This window comes from Pseudopipra pipra, chromosome 2 (assembly GCF_036250125.1).
Source record: "Pseudopipra pipra isolate bDixPip1 chromosome 2, bDixPip1.hap1, whole genome shotgun sequence".
Lineage (NCBI taxonomy): Eukaryota > Metazoa > Chordata > Aves > Passeriformes > Pipridae > Pseudopipra > Pseudopipra pipra.
The window spans coordinates 116,914,451-116,936,903 of NC_087550.1; the positions used below are offsets into that span (position 1 = coordinate 116,914,451).

The following is a 22,453-nucleotide window of genomic DNA, read 5'->3' on the forward strand; positions in this document are numbered from 1 at the left end:
TCCCAACTCAGGATATTCTGTGATTCTCTGATTCCATTCCCTCAGCAGAGAGGTTTCTGCTTGAGATCTTCCACTGGGATCTCCAGAACAAACAAACTCTGCATTTGTTTTTCCACAGATCATTTTCCAGTCACTCACTCACTCGCTGGTTTCTGACACATCAACATCCATCAAATCCATCTCCTTCCCTCTCCCTTCCCAAGGGGAGACCTGCAGGAGGTGGATTTGGTTATTAATTCCTGTTGCCTTAGGAATGCTACTCCTTCATTACTCAGGACCATAAAGAACAGCCATAAAACCTGAAGTTGCAAGAAATTGTTAAAATACAAGTGATTTTGCAAGAGATTCCTCAGCCCAGCAGGACTCCTCCCTGGGGATCCCACAGCACTGGGTTTGAGAGGCAAAGTTCTTAACTCTTTTCCCACAGAATCACAGAAAGGTTTGGGTTGGAAGGGACCCTTAAGATCATCCAGTTCCAACCTCCTGATGTGGGCAGGGACATATTTCACTATCCCAAAACCTCTCCAACCTGGCCTTGGGCACTTCCAAGGATGGGGCAGCCACATCTTCTGTGAGCAACCTGTGCCAGTTGGGACCAATCCATGGATTACCTGGAAAATGAAGCCCCATTTCTTTATAGACAAACACACACCAGGAAGCAGGAAAGCCAGAAAAGAAGAAAGCTCCCAATTCAGATCTTCCAAATCCCAAACTCCTGCCATCCCAGTGCCTTGGGCAGCAAGAACTGACTCTAAGCAGGAAACTTAACAGGAAAACACACTGCAAACATGTTTAGAGAATTGTCCTGCTTCAAACACACCAACTTTCAACCCCCTTTAACAAGTAGATGCTTTGAATCCAAATGTTGGTATGTGCACAATTCCAACAGCAATGCAAACATGGTTTAAAAAATTAAGCAATCCTTTAGACTCAGATTTTCTGGAAGGAATCAAAGTGTTCACCCATTGCTTCTCTGGAAAAACACTGTATTCCCAGAAAGTTTTCATGACAGACTCTCCACCAGGAGGCTGCAACAGCAACTGGAAGAGCCCAAAGGGCTGATGCATCCAAGAGAACATGGCATAGACTATAAAACTATTCCATATCCTAAAACAAGGAGGGAAGAAAAATTTCAAACCATTTCTGCACTTTGTTAACAGCTACAAATTTGATCTGTAAAAGGAGGTGTTCTAGAAAATATGGTGTTCCCAGACACACACTGAGACATCAGGAGAACTGTTTTCCAGGACTCTGGAGTGTGCAGCACTGGGGAGCAGAAAACAATGGAATCATAGAATGGTTTGGGTCAGAAGGCACCTTAAAGATCATCCAGCTCCAAAATCCTGGTGAAACTGTTCCTACAGAGACCTGGAGACCAAGGGCTGGGCTGCACAACTTCCCAGAGATGGGAAATGCCTCTTGCAAAGCTGTGCAGGGAAGAGAACGAGAAAATTCCAGTCACTACACAAGGACTTGGAAGTTCATTGCCTTGTTTAGGATCAAAGAATGGTTTGGGTTGGAAGGGGCCTTAAAGATCCTCCAGTGCCACCCCCTGCCATGGGCAGGGACACCTTCCACCACATCAGGTTGCTCCAAGCCCCATCCAGCCTGGCCTTGGACACTTCCAGGGATCCAGGGGCAGCCACAGCTTCTCTGGGCAACCTGGGCCAGGGCCTCCCCACCCTCATTGTAAAAAATCTCTTCCTTATATGTAATCTAAACCTGTCAAGTTTGAAGCCACTTCCCTGTGTCCTGTCCCTCCATCCCCTGTCCCCAGTCCCTCTCCAGCTCTCCTGGAGCCCCTTTAGGCCCTGGAAGGGGCTCTCAGGTCTCCCTGGAGCCTTCTCTTCTCCAGGCTGAACACCCCCAGGATGTGACAACTCTGTGATGTTCTGCAACATCTACCATAAAACACAATAAACAGAAACTACAAACCCTCTCTAGTTTGGGCAGATCACACAACATTTGAAAGGGCTTGTCTGGAGAACTGCTGGAATAAAATCAAGGAATCTCAATCAGTAAGGAAAAAAACAGCTCAACTGTTGTCATGAGGTGGAGACATAAATACCAATCACAAATTTCCAACACGAGATGGCATCTGTAGGACCCCACAAAACCAGGGACAGGGAACAGAAAACTGCACTTTGGCAAAGTGCCTTTCTTTGCTGGACAGATGTGCTATTTTAATGTGCTTCATTCTAAGGAAAATATCCCAGGATCACTGAGGTTGGAAAAAGCCTCCCAGACCACCAAGTCCAAGTTGTTCCAAATCCCCACCTTGTCCCCCAGCCCAGAGCACTGAGTGCCACGGCCAGGCCTTCCTGGGACACCTCCAGGGCTGGGCACTCCAAACCTCCCTGGGCAGCCCCTGCCAAGGCCTGACCACCCTTTCCAGCAGGAAATTCCTCCTCCTGTCCAACCTGAGCCTCCCCTGGCACAGCTGGAGGCCGTTCCCTCTCCTCCTGTCCCTTGTTCCCTGGAAGCAGAGCCCAACCCCCTCCCAGATCCCCCCTCCTGTCAGGGGGTTGCAGAGCCAGAAGGTCCCCCCTGAGAGAATTAAAATAAGTTACAAAAATACTACAAAAATTTATCGTAACTCAGGAGATGAACACTCTGCAGTCACTCCACTTTGAAGCCACTTACTCGTGGCATTTTGACCAGAAAGACACTTCCAAGCTACTCTGAAGTTCCATGCAATGACCTCACTGAGATGTGCTGGTTCTGTAAATCAACATGACACGTTCTGTGTCAGGAGAGCGGAGTTTTCACTTCCTCCCTCCTTAAAAAGGATGTTCCTGATGGCTTTCAACAGGAATTCTTCAACAGGGGATCGACCTTCCAAGATGTTTTTTTCCAGTTATCAAGAATTAAATGTAAGAACATTGGTGGTTTAATGAAAACAATGATGGTGGAGTGATAAACAACGAAGTCACACCTACAGGTGAACCCAACCCTTGTGCAAACCAGCCCCCTCCAGACCCCATTATACTTACAGGATGGGAGCCTAAATCCTGGGAGAGCAGCAGTTCCCAAAGGACTGAGGAATCATGATGGATAATCATCTAAATTTACAATCTTTTAATGCAAATAACTGAGGCTGAAAGGTTTCAAAAATGCAATCCTTGGAGGTATCAACAAAACAAGCCACGATATCAACTGAGAGGTTCGAGGATGGACCTGCATGTCCTGCACACAGCAGGACTGAAACCACTCCCAGGGGCAATTCCACGCTTTAGAATGGGTTTTAAAACACCTGGAGTTTCAGAAGAGCCATAAAAGCTTTACAATTAAAGAGGTTTAAGGAACTCCATCTACAGAGGTTATTAATTAACATGTTTTGACGTGGATAAAGTGAAATAGTTTCACACTAGAGTCGTTATTCGTCCTTCTAAGAGGCTCTGATGGAACTGAACAGTCCTGGAACTCAAGGAGGACTAAGAGCATGGAAAACCAACTACCTGCACCACTCCAGAGACACAGGAAGGATCCTCACACCTGGAAGGATCTGGAGGAAAAGCAGCTTTTTCAGATTCATGTCCTGCTGCACCCAAAAGATGCGGGAACAGCTGGATTGGCCTCTGGGGATAAGGACGTGCCAGTGCCAGCATTCCACTCCAGGGTCATTCCTGGCCTTAAAATCAGCTTGTCTGGAAGAGCAGGAAGCTGCAGAGAACATCCAGACTAACAGAGGAGGAGAGAAAGAACTCAAACTACAGGCACAGTCCATGAGAAACGGAGCCCAGAGCTGCGTTCACACAGCACCCATTTGCAGACCTTGCTGTTTCAATTAAAAACTCCAAATTAGCTGTTAGGCCTCCAACTTTTTACTTTCATATTCTTAATTCCGTTTCAATGTATCTGATATTTACATATTATAGTATAATTATACCTACCATACCATGGCTTGGAGTAGGTTAATTGCATAGGAAGATTTACTAATCGTTTACATTTTTGTTTCTTTGTTGTCGGGTTTTTTTTTCCTTAAATTACTTTTTTTTTTTTTTTCCTTTTTTCCCTCTTTCTCTCTCGTTTTTAAAAAGCACAGTAAAGAGTCTGAGGACAAATTATTCAACTGTTTATCATACATAAGACTGCATGACTATAATACAAAGGGCTTGTCTTTTCATTTAACGTTACAATATACACAGCAAGTCCGGACTAGATCTTACAATCTGAACACAGGTATTTAACCTTTTCCATGCTGTTTATGTTTACAATGCACAGAAGTCCTGTAACCAAACTGTGTAGTAAAGCACACAAAACTGGACTGTAACATAACACAGTATGCAGAAGCACTGGATTTTTTTTTTTTCTTTTTTTATGATTTCTTCTTGATGGAGATATTATTTCTTTGAACTGCTTTTATTTGTTGTTTTTTTTGGGGGGCGCTCGCTAAAGGTGTGGCAACTGGAGCACACGAAATGTTACCCAGATTTCATATTACCCTTATAATTCCTAGACAGCAGTAAGTACTGGATTCCTTTTTTTTTATATATATATTGCTAAACTCAGCGTTCCCGGTTCTAAGGGTGACAGCCTTCCAAATCCTGTAAACTTCTCCCAGTTACTGAGCTTCCAAAAGAAAACCATAAAGCCAAAAAAAAATAAAAAAACCCCAAACCAAATGGAAACAAAACCAAAAAAAAAAATAAAAAAAAATAAAATAAAAAAATCCCACTTTCATCCACAGGGTCGATGTGTCGATACAAAAAGAAATCGGTCGATTGAGGAAACCATGATTTACAAATAAAAATAAAAATAAAAATAAAAATGAGCATCCCAAGGGTTTTCGTTCCCGTTCACATGGTGAGTCAGCTGCTGCGTTGCCACTGTGAGGATTAAAAAATTCCACCTTTTCCATGGAAAAAAAAACCCAAAACCAAACCACGGCTTGGCCGCACGGAATTGACCATTTGCTGCTAAATTAACTTTTCCAAGGGCTTACTGGCAGAGGTAGATCACTGCTTCTGTAAGAGAGGATGGGCAACACTGGGCATCTGGGATGGGCAACAGAGGGATTTGCCTTCTTCTTTTCCCAAGTTTTTCACGCAGCTTTTACCTTTTTTTTTTGTTTCCCCCCCCCCCCCCCCCCCAAATCAAATCTCTGGATGGGCCCATAAATTTTGCAACTGCCAAGCTGACTGTGTTATATTAAGGCAGCGTTACCCAAAAATTAGGCACCTGTTAAATACAGCCTGCTAACCTCAGGTCTCATGTGAGTGTTTTGCTTTACTCAGAACTTATTGTTTTGGACCTGTTCATGCAATCAAGGTCTTTTGCCTTCAAGTTTACAATTATGTTAATAAGGAATACAAGAATCAACTGCTGGTTTCATAGCTTCTGGTTCTAAGTGTCCCTTTTGCCTTCAGAAGCCTGAACACATTGATAATGTAACAGATGTTATAGTCTCCAAGTAGATGTCAATCTATTATCTTCAGTACACAGATTGCTGTAAATGTATTGGCTATGAATTCAACAACAGTTCCAGTTTTGTTTAAGCAATAGTACAGCCATAATTTTCAACTGACATTTAAAAATGGTCTAGTTACACCTTGTGTCAAAGTGCAGAACTGCTACATTATTGGTTACAGACATCTATGTGCTATAAAAACAGCTTTGGTACAATAAATTATCAAAAAAGAAAATAAATTTTTGTAAAATTCACAGCATAATTGTGAGGCAAAAAAGCAGTCACATAAAATTCTGCATTTTTTTTTTTTTTAAAAATGTTCAGGATGAACAGAAGACGTCTTTGTGCAGAAGTAATGGTGGAGAAACCACGTGCCGAGAAAAAAGCAAAAGAAAAAAGTAAAAAGCAGGAAGGGACACAGTTGTAGCTATTTCCATCAAAGCAAACCACTACTCCTGTGACCTTCAACCAATAAGGAAGTCAACTTTATGACACACGCAAAGTGACCTTGCAATACCTTACAATAAGTGGGTCACAAAAGTCTATTTTTAAAAGAAAGGCCTCTTGAATTACCCATTCTCTGTGTTTTCAGCATTAAGGACTGTCTGCAAAAGCATGTCCAAAAGTGATTGCATCTGAAATGGTAGGCTCTTCTAACTTAAGAGTCCAAATCCATAAGGCCAAAGGTTATCCCAAAGACCACCACTTAGACCTCCCCAGGACTGGCCAGGACCGACCCGTTGATTGCTTCTCAGTGCACCTCAGTTATGAAACCAGTCATATTCCAACACTAACTGCCTGCGGTCTCCAAAAGGTGGGACCCACAGAATCCCATCACAAATTGCTGCTTTGATCCTCAGTAGATTCAGAAAAGGAGAGTTCTGCTCACCGCCACTTCGCATGCTCAGTGTGCCTCACCAGCTCCGTCACAACCGTCCCTTTTTACAGCTGAAGGAGTTTTAGGTTTGTGTGATCTGAAGGTCCCTCTTGCTTACAGTACTGCATTTCTGTGCCCATGTTTGTTTGGGGAACTAAAAAAAATATATATATTAACTCACTCCCCCCTCCCCACCCGAAAAACTTCAAAGGGCCTTTTCTCAGAAACCATGTGCAATGCCTTTAAAAAGAAAACTAGTTTGCAACTACGACTAACGTTTGAACAATAACCCCCCTGTTGAATGAGAGCAAAAAAAAAAAAAAGAAAAAAAAAAAACAACCAAACCAAAACCCCTCCCCCAAAAAAAACAAACTATGACTAGAGGTTGTGGCAAGTTAAAATGGGGGAAGCAAAAGGTGAACACCACTAAGCTATTCGTTAAGGTGGGTCCAGACATGGCTCTTAAAAAAAAAAAAAAATCAAAAAAAAAAAAAAAAACCAACCGAAAAACCTCCCCCCCACCCCCCCCAAAAAAACCAACAACAAAAAAAAAACTTCATTGTCCCTTTGCAATCTTTTCAAGTTTAAAAAAATAGTCAACTTTGCCCTCCTGTAGCGGTTCAGTGAGTTTATCTCCTTCTGATTCAAGCAGCTTTGCACTTTGTTTTTTTTTTTTTTTTGGAAAAACACCACTTCTATAAAAACACACAAGAAACAAACTTAGTTTCAGTTTAGTCACGAGCTAGCCACAGGACTTTGCTGAACACAAACTCCTGTCATGGGAGACTCTTCTCTATCAATGCCTTGCCTCATGGCAAGGTGTCCTTCAGTCATGTAATGAGCAGGACCTGTGTTAGCAGAGAACTGGTACGTGGGATGTCCAGCTATGCCCGTTTCCTGGCGCGGATTAGAGTAGACTGTTAAATTCATGTCCATCGCTCCGTTCTGTCCAAAGTCCAAGGTATTAGCAGCCACTGGGCGGTTCTGATAGGCCTGATTGCCTTGGTTACCAGTAGAGGAGGAAGATGTAGAGGAAGAAGTAGTTGAGGAAGACAGGGATGTCATGGAGTGGTGACTGTGGCCCACCTCCATAGAATCCTGGGTGGAGGAGCTGTTTGTTGGAGAATTGTAGACTCTCGGCCTGGTCCGGCTGCCCAAGGCTTGCTGTCCATGGTGGTGGTGGTGGTGGTGGTGATGGTGGTGGTGGTGGGAGCTGTTGCCGTGGTGATGATGTAATGCATTCTGTTGTTGAGGGTTTACATGGAAGGTGGTTTCTTGAACTGGGTGGTTTTCAACAGTGACCTGTGTCGGAGCTTCGGTGGCCGTCCAACCAATCGGGGGAGGAAACTGCTGTCGAACCTGGGAAGGAGCACAACTGCAATTAAAATGCTGGCTCAGATCTGCCCATTTCACAGGACCAGAGAGTTACTGAGGTCGGAAAAGACCTCCAAGATCATCAAGTCCAACCTTGGGGCACCGTCTTCTCAACTAGACCAGAGCACTGAGTGCCACATCCAGTCGTTCCTTGAACATTTGCAACATATGAGAGATTCATATTATTGAGTTATTCATATGCAATATATGAGAGATTCATATTACTGAGTTATTCATATGCAATATATGAGAGATTCATATTATTGAGTTATTCATATGCAATATATGAGAGATTCATATTACAGAGTTATTCATATGCAATATATGAGAGATTCATATTATTGAGTTATTCATATTATATAAGATTCATATTATATATATTCCTATATATTATATGTATTCATATAGATATTAATATTATATCAGATATTCATATATATATTAATATATTATACGTTAATATATTATATATATTCAGATAGGTAATCCTATTACATCAGATTCGTATTATATATACTCATATATATTATATATATTCATATAGGTATTTCTAGATACTATATCAGAGATTCTTATTATATATATTCATGTATATTCATATATATTATGCATATGAACATATATTTTATATATTCATATAGGTATTTCTATTATATCAGAGATTCATACTATATATATTCACATATTTTTATATATTCATCTAGGTCATATTAAATGACCTATGTTATATATTCATATATATTAATATATTACATGTATTCAAAATGGTGTTCATATTGTATATTATATTTGTATTATATATTTATATTATATATTAATATATTCTATATTAATATAATATATATATTCATATAGGTATTCCTAGTATATGAGAGATTCATATTATATATATTCACATATTTTTATATATTCATCTAGGTATTCATATTAAATGACCTATGTTATATATTCATATATATTTTATATATTATATGTATTCAAATAGGTGTTCATATTGTATATTATATTCCTATTATATGTTAATATTATATATTAATATATTATATATTAATATTATATATATTCATATAGGTATTCCTAGTATATGAGAGATTCATATTATATATATTCATATATTTTATATATTCATCTAGGTATTCATATTAAATAAGCTATGTTATATATTCATAGATATTAATAAATTATATGTATTCATATAGGTATTCATATTGTATGAGATATCCATGATATATATATTCATCTATATTATATTCATATGTATATATATTATATCAGAGATTTGTATTATATGAGAGTTATTCACATTTATGCCAACTTTTAGAAAAGTTAACCAAGCCTTGCAGTTGCAAAATTATTCCAGAGATGCAAGCACACAGTTAGGAATCACTAAGAAAAATAAATTTTGCATTCTGGATGTTTTTTCCCTACAAACAGTTGAAGTTCAATACGTGACCTCGCTGTTGAAATTGTACCAGCAGCTTTAGGTAATAATAAACAACAGAATATTTGTACAACACACAGGACAACAAGGCCCTGATTCCTGGCTGAGGGAGACAATAAGCAAACTAAAGCAAATTAATTGGAGTTCATACCTTGAGTGGTGTCAACAGCACGAGAGGAACCTCTGGAACAACACAGCTGGTTAAAGGTCACTAAAACACCAAGGTCTGCCTACACACCAGATTGTGCATGAACTGAAGTGTCCACCTGGGAGAATTCCTGGATTTATCTGTTCTGCACCACGATAAAACACTGAACTGGCCTCTTCAGACCTACCTGTGGGCTGTGTGTCTCACAGTCCATCGCTTGAACAGCAGCAGTGAAGTGCCCACCACTGTGTCGATGCTGGTGTGTGGGGTCCGACCGTGCCCTCCCGCTGTTGCTCGTTCCGGAAGATCCACCTGGAAAACCAGAACGGGCCCGATAACTAAAGAGGCACCAAATTTAAAGCTGCAAAACGGTGGCTGCGTGAAGATAACGTGACCTGCTCCAAGAGGAAAGTACGAGATGATCACTCACATTTTTTTGCTCATCTAGTTTTTGGTTTTTGGTTGGGCTGGTGCCTGTTCCAGCTGATTAAAAGAATCGTTTCATGAGCGTGGTTGATGTATTGGGTTTTTAACAGGAGGAAAAGACAACATTTCATACAATCATGGAATACCCTGCTCAAATCTGCGTTCGCAAAGCCTAGCCATGATGATGATGATGATGGAATACCCTGGAAGGGATCATTATGTCCATCTCCTGGCCCTGCCCAGGACACCCCAACAATCCCCTGGTCCCTCAGAGCGCTGTCCAAACGCTCCTGGAGCTCTGGCAGCCTTGGGGCCGTGCCCACTGCCCTGGGGAGCCTGGGCAGTGCCCACCACCCTCCGGTGATTCACATGGGAAAGATTTCCACCGGGAAATACAATTTATCCACCTGTCCATGCCAAAACCTCACCTGAGCTTGAAGATGTACTAGAGGTGGTTCCCGAAGACTGCGACTGCTCCATGGCAGGACTGGTGGACACGCTGTTACTCGTGTTTGTACCTTCATCTGCTGTTTTCTTGAAGAAACTGTGCTGCAGGGCATAGTAGGGCTGGATCCGTGTCTTGGGGTCATAGTCAAGCATCCTTAAGATGAGGTCTTTGAACTTCAAGTAGTCGGCTACAGTATGACCCGGTTCCCCGGCCCGGCGCCCGCCTGGTCCTCCGGTCTCAACTCCCAGGATGTTGTGAAGTTTGCGAGTCGCGGGGGGTTTGTATTCCTGGAGGGAAGTTGGGAATGGCTTGAGATCAGAGGGTGGGTAAAGCTTTGGGGGGGCACAGTTTAATTGGACAAGGAGGGGAAGTCAAACCAAAGGAAGGAACTATTCAATGCTACAGAAGGTGTTACTTAAAGGACGAGATGGAGCAACAATGAAATTCCATTTGGAGGAAGACAAGATGTAAAACAAAGTAACATCTCACCCTTTATATATTAAATATATATATATATTTATAGCTATATAATATTATGTATCATCCTGGTTATTTAACCTATCCTTTTTCCATCTTTGGTCTTCTTCAAGTTTCAAAATAACCAAAGTAACATCTCACCATTTATACATATAAATATATAACAATATATAATACATATACTTATATATATATATGATATTATATATTTATATAATATATATTTATGTGTATTTTTATTTTTTTATATATATATATATAAGAATTTATATATTTTAATCATCCTGATTATTTAACCTATCCTTTTTCCATCTTTGGTCTTCTTCAAGTTCCACAAAAAACCAAAGTAACATCTCACCATTTATACATATAAATATATATTTTATATATATATATACATATATATATGAAAGATTTTATTTCTTTTTAATCATCCAGGCTATTTAACCTATCCTTTTTCCATCCTGGTCTTCTTCAAGTTCCAAAAAAACCAAAGTAACATCTCACTATTTATATATATAAATATAGATATAAAAATATAATATATATTTATATAATATATATTTATGTGTGTGTGTTTTTATAAAAATATATATATATATATATAAGAATTTATTTTTTTAAATCATCCTGGTTATTTAATCTACCCTTTTTCCCTCTTTGGTCTTCAAGTTCCAAAAAAAACAAAGTAACATCTCACCATTTATACATATAAATATATATATATATATATTATATATATATATATTATTTCTTTTTAATCATCAAGGTTATTTAATCTACTTTTTTTCCATTATTGGTCTTCTTCAAGTTCCAAAAAAACAAAGTAACATCTCACTGTTTATATATAAACATATATATAAACATATATGATGAATATATATAAAACTATAAATATATAAAATATATAAAAATATAAATTTTTTATCATCCTGGTAATTTAATCTACCCTTTTTCCATCTTTGGTCTTGTTCAAGCTCCAAACAAACCAAAGTAACATGTCACCATTTATATATAAAAATATATAAAAATATAAATATATTAAATGTATAATAATATAAAAAAATATATGTTTTTTTAATCATCCTGGTTATTTAACCTACCCTTTTTCCATCTTTGGTCTTCTTCAAGTTCCAAGTGCTATCTGGCAACTTCTCAAAGAACTTTCTTGCTTTTGGTGCTTGGTCGAGGATGTGGGTAGGTGGTATCCCCAAAACTTCCACTATTTTATTCATCTGATCCACCTGTTCCAAACAAAAAGGATTTAGGAGGAACAAGTGGCAGCCAGCCAAGCAGTGTCCCAAATGTCAGCATCCCAGACAAGTTCTTAATTAATTCATCTAAGAAAAATCCATTATGTACAAACAAATCAGTGAGTAAAGAGGGAGAAGCAGAAAATTACCAGGCAATTTTGAATTCTGACAACAGACATTGCTGTTATTGATGTTTAATCATTTTAGAGTTACAGACTTCCCTCATTTATGCATTACAATTAAACAGACAGAAACCACGATGGGAATCAATTAAAAAATAATCTAATTATTTGTCCACAACGTACCTCATTTGCCCCACTAAAGAGAGGCTCTCCAGTGTGCATCTCCACTAAAATACACCCAAGGGACCACATATCAATTGCAAGATCATAAGGCATTCCCAGTAGCACCTCTGGTGATCGATAAAAACGACTCTGGATATATTGGTATATCTGAAAGAAAACATCTGAAGGTCATAAACAGCATCCAAGGGCATTCTGACAACTCCACGTGACAAAACACAACTCCCAGGAAATATTGTTTTGGTGCAGGGAAAGGTCTCAGTGATACTCAAAATATATTGTATTAATAAAAATATGTCTCTGTTAATTCTTAGGAAAATATTCATATTTTCCAAAAAAAGGTGCAGATTTACTCATGTGATCATTGATTTGTATTTGTGCCTCTTAACATCTCAAAATCATCTTATTGTTGACATAAATAATCCAGGTGTCATTTCACCTCCTCGTGTCTCCCTTCACCCCAGGGTGAAAAGTTTCTAGTGTATAGTTTATATATATTAAAAGCCCTTTAATTAATGTAAATCTATGTCTCTGCAATATTCAACATTCTCTGCATTCACTGCAATATTCAGTATTCTCATCTGCTCTTCCCAAATTACAATGGAAAAAAGCAATGGCCAATCCCAACTCCTCAGGTGAGAATTTGGGGTATTTTGGTAAAGTTATTCCTTTAATTTCTGAATTCATTTCATATAATGACCCAATCTGTAGTATAACCAGTAATAAACAGAGGACAGGCCAAAGTGGAAGGAGTAATACATATGGAATAAAATAATAAGGTGATTAAAGGTAACATATATGGAATAAGATAATAATAAAAGAGTATTTTATTTAACAGCACTGCAGACTTGTACAACCAAGTGCTGATGCATTTTCCACTGACATGGCACAAAAATACAGCCCAGGAGAACAAAAAAAGATGGACATTTTATCACTGTGGTGGATTTTTACCTACTAGGGAACTAAAGGGAAGTGGTGGAGTGTGAAAGTGTTCAAAAAAACATAGATCATAGAATAGAATCATAGAATCGATTGGGTTGGAAAAGACCTCCGAGATCAACGAGTCCAACCCTTGGTCCAAATCCAGTCCATTTACTAGATCATGGCACTCAGTGCCACGTCCAGTCTGCGTTTAAAAATCTCCAGGGATGGTGAATCCACCACCTCTCTGGGCATGTGGCACTTGGCATGTGGCACTTGAGGACGTGGTTTGAACATGGTGGCGCTGGTTGATGGTTGGACCTGTTGATCTTAAAAGGCCTCTTCAAAAAGACCCTAAAAGGCCTCTTGATGATTTTAAAAGTCACAGAATCCCAGAATATGCTGAGCTGGAAGGGACCCCCAAGGGTCATCCAGTCCTGCACAGAGTCACCATGTGCCTGAGAGGTCTTCTCCAACCTTAACAACTCCGAGATTCTGGAACTCGTACCTGAAGCTCCCACGGACTGTTGCTCTCTCACACTCTATTAAAACTTAAATTACTATTTTAAAGCCACCATGTGTAAAGTTTAAATGAGCCAGCTGAGCATTATGACTCTATAATATTGTGCAAACAGGATCTGGAGTGGTGCTCACCCTCTGTCCGAGCTGACACGAGCTGCCGAAATCCACGATCTTGATGGCGCTGCGTTTGGGGTTGCAGAGCAGGATGTTCTCGGGTTTTAGGTCACAGTGAATGATGCTGAGCTCGGGGGTGGCCAGGAAGAGCAGAGCTGTGCACATCTGCTGGGCAAACTTCCTGGTGAGGTTCAGGGACACCCCCCTGAAGTTGGTGTTCCTCAGCAGGTCGTACAGGTTGTAGGACAACATCTCGAACACCAAGCACAGGTGGTTCCGGAACATGAAGTGACGCTTCAAATGCACTTGGGAAAGGGGAAAAAAAACTTCATTAAAACGTGCCCTGTGTGCTAAAAATGAGGTGCTAATTACAATTAGGAAGCTTAATTATGAGTAAAATAATAAGAGTATTATTTTCTTTTCTCTCAGTTCTGTGTTATCTCACAGAATATTTCTGCCAGCCCTGGGGTACAGAGGGATATTTTACACATCCTCATATTATCCAAAGAATTACTTTAAAGACAGAAAGGCTGTATTACCAAAGCAAGTTACCACCCCCCTGCATTTACAGAGGAAACATCTGACCATCAGATTCATTTAAGATTTATAATTTATAAATTGCAATTTATAAGCTGTGACTTCAATTGATTATACAGTTAATAATTAAAAATAATTGATGAAAATCAATATCCCCGGGGCATTGTATTCATTTCAAGCAGGCACAATGTGAGTTTCTGGAAGGAACCAATTCGGTTCAAATCCAATCCATCGATTTTTTCCATGAAATAAGTGAAATATTCATCCCATCAAATCTGTTTGTCAGTCTGCCAAGAGCTCAGGTTGCCACAAGAGAACTGAAATAGGATGAACACCTCAGATAAAAAGCAACACACTCCCCTTTTTTGCCATAATAAAATGCTGAACCAATATCAGCACAATGAGAATTCAGGTTTTTAATGAAGGTAGATTTTTGGTGTCCATGGATTTGTTTTCTCTGTTATCAGGAGCCAGTTCTTTCTGTGCCCTTTACAACTTACCTGGGACAGGTTCTTGCCTATAAATTTAAAATTCCAAGAGCTTATTTGCTGATGCCTTTACTTGCTTTTATTAATCTGAAACTGGTCATGTCTTTAACACCTTTCTGATATGGGGCAATGACAAGTTTAGGTTTTGTTTTATGTAAACCTGCCATTAATAAATTTAACTTAAAAATACCTCAAAAGCTTTGACACTGAATACATAAAATGCATTTTGAATATGCTATTCTATAAAACAAGTTAAAATTTAAGTGAATAATCACAAATTAAATTAATACCAATGTATGTTAAAATTATTTCAAAGATTTCTTTCTAAACTACAGAAAGAAAAATCAGGAATTCAATACAGACATGCAAACCAGGACAGCACAGCTGTTGGTATTTTGGCTTCTACAAACTAAGAAATGCTTAAACCCAGTTTAATTTTCCTTAATCACTCTTTTTCATCTTTCTCCATCTCTCTTTACAGCATGGGGTTGTCTTCTTTCCATCATTTCTTTCCCAATTCTCTACTCCACAGGATAGATGGGATTCAATAAACTTTTTACAGGAGCTGACTTGATTTCATTATTACCATAAATAATAAATCAAGGGAACAACACTTCAACCTACAGAAACAGTCAAAATAATCTGATTTCAAATATTTTCTGAGCTCTAAATGGGCAAATCTTAACATTTACATAAATCTTTGGTTGTTACACCAAATTTTGAGCTTTTTAAACACACATAAAAAAAAGTAATGATGAAGCTACTGTTCCCATAAAATATTATGTTCTATATTCTGTTATTCCTATAAAATATATGTCCTTATCCATGACAGTTGTGAGATAATTTGAGATATAATCAAAATGATGCAAACCACCACAGATCATCACAGGTCCATGGCAACTTCTTCAGGGGTCCTTAACTGGAAAAAAGAAAACTCTGCAGAAAATCCCAACACTGCAAAGTAACAAATATTTTAATTCTGGCTGTCACAAAGCAAACTGGAAAATCTGCACGAAACCATAGGAATAATTTTAAAAGTGTGTTGTTTTCTTGGTATTTCTTTAGGACCCTGTTGTATGGGAAAATGTCCTATATTAAGAATAAGATAAAAATGGGAGAATAATTATTGAAATACCTATGTAGTACTTCATCTCAGTGTCATGTTTGTTCATAAGCTCAAGCAGTCTCACTTCAATCTGGGCCTGGTTTAAGAAAGCCTTCTTGTTTTTGATGATTTTGATGGCCACCCACTCCTGCTCCATTCGGTCATAGGCCTTGACAACCTGCAACAGAGCAGCCAAATCCATCAGGAAAATCCCTCCAGTTTTCAAAACACAGTAAAACTCACTTGTCTACATTCAGGAAAACTTTTCCAGAAGTTTTGTCCTTTTTAGTTTGATTTTTTCACTCCATACCACAACAGAGCCACAACCGAGTGTGTGACGTTTACTGCTGTGAGGGCACTTTACAGGAATAAATATGTCAATAAAAATACATATGATAAATACAAATAAAATTATCCAATAGGCAATAAGCATTTATTATTTCATAAATAAATAAAATCATCCAATCACCTAAACCAACACTCTGACAGGACTGGGAAATAAAATCATCAAATCACCTAAACCAACACCCTAAAAGGACTGGGAAATAAAATCATCAAATCACCTAAACCAACACTGTAAAAAGACTGGTAAAATCTGAGGAAAACTAAAAAAAAAACAACCAAAAAAGAAAAGCTCCATCCTCCTTCCAGCCTTTGGTTTGGCTACCAACAGTCCAAATAAATGCCACTAATAACATTTATAGCAGGTGATCTCTAGGACTGGTTTATTGTTTTAATTTTAAAAGCTAAGCCAAACAGCTGATGGCAAAAGGTTGAGGATTTCTCACTGTAAAATGCTTTACCAGAGCTACAAAATAAAATATATTCAAATGTTGCCTGAAGCACCACAAAATATGAGTGTCCTGAGTAGACACTCAGTAAAACAGCACTGAGAAAAACCAGTTTTCATTTCAAAATGAAACAGGAATAGCACCTCAAATTAAACATAATTATGATTCATATAAATCATATATATATATAAAATGATATATTTACCTGTCCAAAGGATCCTTTGCCTATTAAAGAGTCGATCTCATAACGATCCATCCACTTCTCCCCATTTTTCACAATATAATCATAGTTGTCATCATCATATCCATCGTTGTAAACCTTCCTCTCCTTTTTGTGACTGGAATCATCTCCTTGGCCCTGCTGATGCCGCCGTTTTTTTTTTGCATAGTAAACCTGAGGGTGAAAAGGGGGTTGGTTAAGAGCAGTTTTTAGAGTTGTCACTTCAATCAAGAGCAAAATCAACTTTTATTAATCACCCTGTGGTTTAAAATGCAACCTGGAGCAGTGGAAATCCAAGCCACCCTCTGCTATTGCTCTGTTTGAAACCAAATCTTTATTCCAAAGCAAAGTCTTGAGGAATAATTGAGCAGATCAAAATTAATGTTCTGATCCCTGGAGCTCACAGGTGCAAGAAGAACAGAACCATAAGTACACAGCAAAATTAAAAATGCTAAGGAGCCTGGAAATAAGAATTATCAGCTGGAGCTTTCCACAAGAATTCCAAGGAAGTCACTGAAATCCCTTCAACTGTCAAAATTAATTGATGCCTGCTTGTATTAACGATTCTATATTTTACATTTGCCAATAAGATTTAATGATATAATTTAGGGAAAACATGTATGTGAGATATAAAACAATTTCCCTTAGAAGTCCTCAGACACATTAATAAAGTTTTATAGCTCAAAGTGTGTTTGTGCCCCTCGTACTTCTTTTATCATGCAAAACATTTGTTTAGAAAACAAGAGAAAATAAATTCCAGGATAAAAGATTTCCTGTGCTGGAGCAGGACATCAATGAGCTCAACGGGAACAACTGAGAGAAAACTTGATTTTTGTGATCCTTTCATGATATTATTTGTAGGAAATACATTAATTATGTGCTGTAACAAAGCCCTGCCCTCAGTGCTCCACATTACCTCATTAATATGCTTGTATGTTTTGATCAAATCTACGGAGAGTTTCCTCAGTGGAGCAGTGGCTGGATCACGGAACGTTTGGGGCATCCGCCTCTGGAATAAGAAATGAGGGGGAAAAAAACAGGAATTTAGTGATATAGTGACTGCAAGAAATCACGGGATCATAGAATCATAGAATCATAGAATCAGCTGGGTTGGAAGGGACCTCTGAGATCATCAAGTCCAACCCTTGATCCAACCCCGCCGTGGTTCCCAGCCCATGGCACTGATGCCACATCCAGTCTGTCCTTAAACACCTCCAGGGATGGAGAATCCACCACTTCCCTGGGCAGCCCATTCCAATGGCTGAGCACCCTGCCTGCAAAGAAATTCTTCCTAATCTCCAACCTAACCCTCCCCTGGCACAGCTGAAGACCCAGCCCTCTTGTCTTGCTGATGGTTGCCTGGGAAAAGAGACCAACCCCCCCTGGCTCCCCCCTCCTGTCAGGGAGTTGCAGAGAGTGAGGAGGTCTCCCCTGAGCCTCCTCCTCTCCAGGCTGAACAGCCCCAGCTCCCTCAGCCTCTCCTCCCAGCACTTGTGCTCCAGTCCCTTCCCCAGCCTCGTTGCTCTCCTCTGCACCTGCTCCAGCCCCTCCATGTCCTTCCTGAGCTGAGGGCCCAGAACTGGACACAGCACTCCAGGGGTGGCCTCACCAGTGCTGAGTCCAGGGCAAGAATCACTTCCTTGGACCTGTTGGCCACCCTGTTCCTGAGCCAGGCCAGGATCCATTGGCCTTCTTGTCCCTCTGGGCACACTCTGGCTCCTGTTCAGCTTCAGCTGAGTTGGAAGGATCAGAGTCCAAGTCCTGGTCCATCCTCTGCCAGACCCTGGGGGAGGCCCTCTCTCAGTGTCTGCTCTGGAGGCTGAACAGCCCCAGCTCCCTCAGCCTTTCCTGCTCCCAGAGATGCTCCATCCCTTCAGCATCTCCACAGGAGAATCATCTTCCAGCAGCTCCCTGTCCCTGCTGTCCTGAGGAGGCAGAGCTGGACCCAGCACAGCAGATGTGCCTCCCAGGGCTGGGCAGAGGGGCAGGATCCCCTCCCTGACCCTTTGGAAATGCTCTTCCTGATCCCCCAGGATCCCAGTTGGCTCCCAGGACACGCTGCTGGCTCAGGGACAGCTCCTTGGCCACCAGGTCCTTTTCCAGCCTGGGTTGGTGCCTGGGGTTATTCCTCCCCATTCCCCAATGACAGGAAACCTCAGGGCAAGTTTAAGCAATTCCACTGGAGAAAACCTTGTTTCAGGTATGTTTTGTATCCATATGATTGAACTAATAAATGACCTGGAGAAGTGGAACTGCTCCTCCATCTTTTACAGTATTACTTAATAAGTAATAATAATTATTAGTGATAATAATAATTAGTAAATATTTAATTAATTAATACTACTTGAATGTTACTGAGTAATAAATACTAGATGTTATTATATTCTATCATATTGCATTCTATAATATTCAGTATTATACTACTAAATTATATAATACAATATTTAGTATTAAGCTACTAAATATTATAATAAATATTAGAATAGTTGCAGTGCAAAGAGTGCATGACAAAACAAATTTTTTTTTTAAAAATCACACTGCAGTGACCCAAAAAAGGTCTCACAAAAAAGAAATTATAAAGGTTTGTGCTTCTGAAACTGGACCTGCCCTCAAGTACCCAAGGAACCACCCCAGAAATCCCAGCTCCAATGGGTGCACGGAGCACATGGATACAGGGAAAGACATTAATTCTCTTTTATTACAAGCAATAAAACTTTGTAAACATCAGGAAACTGCCTGAAAGTTTCCTAAACAAACTATTTGACATTTACAAAACATTTTTCTGTTGCTTCCTTTCAGCTGCCAAACAAATGTGGAGCATTAAACAAACCACACTTAAATAGGAGCTCCTTTGGTTCCCTCCCACAACCCCGTTAAAAACGGAGCAGCAGCACATCCTAATCCCAGCTGGCACTGCTCCAGGCTTCCCAGATCCAAGTATTTCCTTCAAATTTCTTCACTGGAGCACAAGAACACTGGTAGATTTTGCTGGTAAAACCCAGGCTGTGGTACAGGAATATCAGCAGGACCCACTCTTTGTCCAGGGCTGGATGAGCAGCACAAGGACTCTGAGTTTTCCACTTCAAGAATTCCATAGTTCAGATCAACTATTCACATATAACATTCCTGTAATCTGGAAAGGGAATTTGTAGGACATGTCCTCATGTTTATTTTCTAATTTATAAGTCAAATTTCCCTGCTTACTTCAAAAATAAATATGATTTCCACTCTGAAATCAGCAGCCTGGTTAAAAAAAAAAATTATAATCTGATTTGCTGCTGTTCCCTAACTATTATCATTTAATTATTGTAAATAATTAAACAATAATTAATTAAAATTCTGAAGGCTACTCCTCTGGTTCTTGCAGGCAGTCCCTTATTTCAAACTTGTGCTTTCCAGTGTGGATTTGGACAGTCCCACATTCCCGAGGCCTCACTTGGAACCTGCAGGAACTTCTCAACAGGTTCTATTTTGCTCTCCTGGGTTCAGAAAGTTTTGGGTGGGAGAAGAGAAAGAATTGAGGGGTTTTTTTTTTCCCCTCCTCCTTTTATATTTGAACATTTGCAACGTTCTCTTCCCTTTCCAAGAGGGATTCTTGTTCCCTCTTCTCCTTCCTGGTGATGGAAAATCGTGGAGCAAAGTCTCATTATCCATTTTATACAACAACACTCAAATCCTTTACTGATGGGGTGACACTGATTCTTGCCTGGGCTTCAGAGAATCCTCAACCACCAAAGCAAAGGGGAAAAGAGATGAAAAAAGAGAGGAAAGAGAAAGAAAACTCCTCTTTCACGAGCTTCAGTCTCTATCTGGTGGCCAGAGAGCAACACTGCAACCTCAGATCTTCCTGGAAACAGCCCCCAAATCTTCCTGAGAACGTTCCCAAATCAAAGAGATGCTGGAATTTCTGTCTGAGAGACAAGAATTATTTTAATTTCAGTTATATGTGTCAATAAACACCCACAAAAAAGGCAACCAAGAGCCCCACTGATACTCAACACACCTGAGACAAACCATGTTTGAAGGAAACTGTGGTTTTAACTCAGGTGTGTTATTTGAACCAGCACAGGTTCAAATAAAGGAAGAGAAAACAAAATTCTCTCTCCTTGGCCATAGGTTTCATTATCTAAAATAATAATAATAAAAATAAAATAAAATAAAATAAAATAAAAAAATAAAATAAAATAAGATTTCCTTATTAAATGCCTTTTATTTTGATTATGGAAATATATATTCTGTTCACAGGATGCTTCAATTCAGATTTATTTTTTTTTTTAAAAGAAAGATCCACCACCATCCACGTTGATTAAGAAAAGGGAATAAAAGATAAATTCAGCTTCTGTAAAGTCCATGCTCCGTTTTACAAATGGAATAAATAATGAACAGAATAAATAATGAAGATTTTAGAGTATAAAGGCAATTTTTAGCAAGAATTCCAGTTGTGATGACTTGTTTAATTGACATGTTCACACTCAGGACAGAGCCTGGTGAAGTCCCCCACTAATATAATGTTTATCAGGTAGTGGAAATAACTGAATTAAGGATTTTTAACTGAATTAAGGATTTGAATTAAGGCATGAACTTGGCCCTGATCTAGTTGTGATCAATAAAATCTCTGGCCACGATCTGGTCAGTAAAAAACAGGAATTATGCAGGTGCTAAGTGATCTTAGACAAACAGAGATGAAAGTGTTCAGCATCAGCCTGAGCTTCCAATTCCAGGTGCTTCCTGAAAGCTGAACTGTTGGAATTTGTTACCAAAATCTGCCTGTGAGTTCACCTCAACTTCCTGAGCAGGTAAAGTCATTTTCTGATCTTTCTGTACTTCACTGAAAGCAATTTCAGGCCATCTGAGCCCCCAGGATGGAGACAAAATGTTAGTGCAGAGCAAAAAAAAAACCACTTCTTTGAAGTTGTGACAACTTTTAAGCTTCTTATCTTCTTTTACCATCGGGTTACGTTGAACTCACAAGATGCAACCAGTTAAAAATGGACAAAGAAAGAGGAGTTTGTGATTGTTAAAGGAGAAAAATCCCACAGATCCCAACTTTGCTGCTCCTGCAGCTCCCTGAAGCTGGTTCTGGCTCTCAGCACAGAGTGAGACCCCACAGCCAAGAGCAGGACCCAGCACTTTTTGGGAAAAGAAAGCCTAAAGACCAACTCCTGAAGGAAAAAGTTAAAAAGGAAAGAGCTGGAAGGTTTTAATTGTAATTAAAACCCTCATAAATGAGTGAAAAGTGGCTGGTTTTGGAGTATCTTCCTATTATTTGAGCCTTGTCTATGATGGGTTTGGGGAGCACAGCCAGAAAGCAAGAGGTGCAAGAGAAGATTATATAAATAAAATGTTAAGGGTAATTTTAAGGTATTTTAAAGGTTTATATGTATATATATATATATTTTATATATTTTAACATAAATTGTTGTTACTGTTTTCTAACAGTGCAATATTTACATTGTAAAAAATTTTACGTTTTTTACAATTTTTGATTCCTAAAATAGCAGGATATGGCCTGCAAACCAATAAAATCAAAATCCAAGCAGGACAGAGCAGGAATAAAAGGAATAAATTCCCATTCAAGGCTTCCCCATTCTCTGCTTAT

The 22,453-nt window shown here is 39.2% G+C and overlaps 1 protein-coding gene and 1 long non-coding RNA gene across 3 annotated transcripts in view; one reads left to right on the plus strand and one right to left on the minus strand.

The window, feature by feature from the left end:
* Positions 1 to 4,054: 4,054 nt before the first annotated feature.
* Positions 4,055 to 22,453, minus strand: part of DYRK1A (dual specificity tyrosine phosphorylation regulated kinase 1A) — a 72,225-nt gene continuing 53,826 nt past the window's right edge. For both annotated transcript variants that reach the window (XM_064647104.1, XM_064647103.1), the window contains exons 4-12: positions 17,771 to 17,863; positions 16,840 to 17,028; positions 15,874 to 16,021; positions 13,732 to 14,018; positions 12,160 to 12,306; positions 11,705 to 11,845; positions 10,105 to 10,411; positions 9,438 to 9,562; positions 4,055 to 7,646 (exon numbers count right to left, since the gene is read on the minus strand). In XM_064647104.1, the coding sequence (XP_064503174.1) occupies positions 7,023 to 7,646; positions 9,438 to 9,562; positions 10,105 to 10,411; positions 11,705 to 11,845; positions 12,160 to 12,306; positions 13,732 to 14,018; positions 15,874 to 16,021; positions 16,840 to 17,028; positions 17,771 to 17,863 (2,061 nt within the window). In that variant the 3' untranslated portion in view covers positions 4,055 to 7,022. The remainder of the gene's footprint in view (positions 7,647 to 9,437; positions 9,563 to 10,104; positions 10,412 to 11,704; positions 11,846 to 12,159; positions 12,307 to 13,731; positions 14,019 to 15,873; positions 16,022 to 16,839; positions 17,029 to 17,770; positions 17,864 to 22,453) is intronic.
* Positions 7,621 to 9,757, plus strand: LOC135410415 (uncharacterized). The gene is made up of 2 exons (XR_010428670.1): positions 7,621 to 7,720; positions 9,096 to 9,757. It is a non-coding gene; the product is annotated as an uncharacterized LOC135410415 (long non-coding RNA).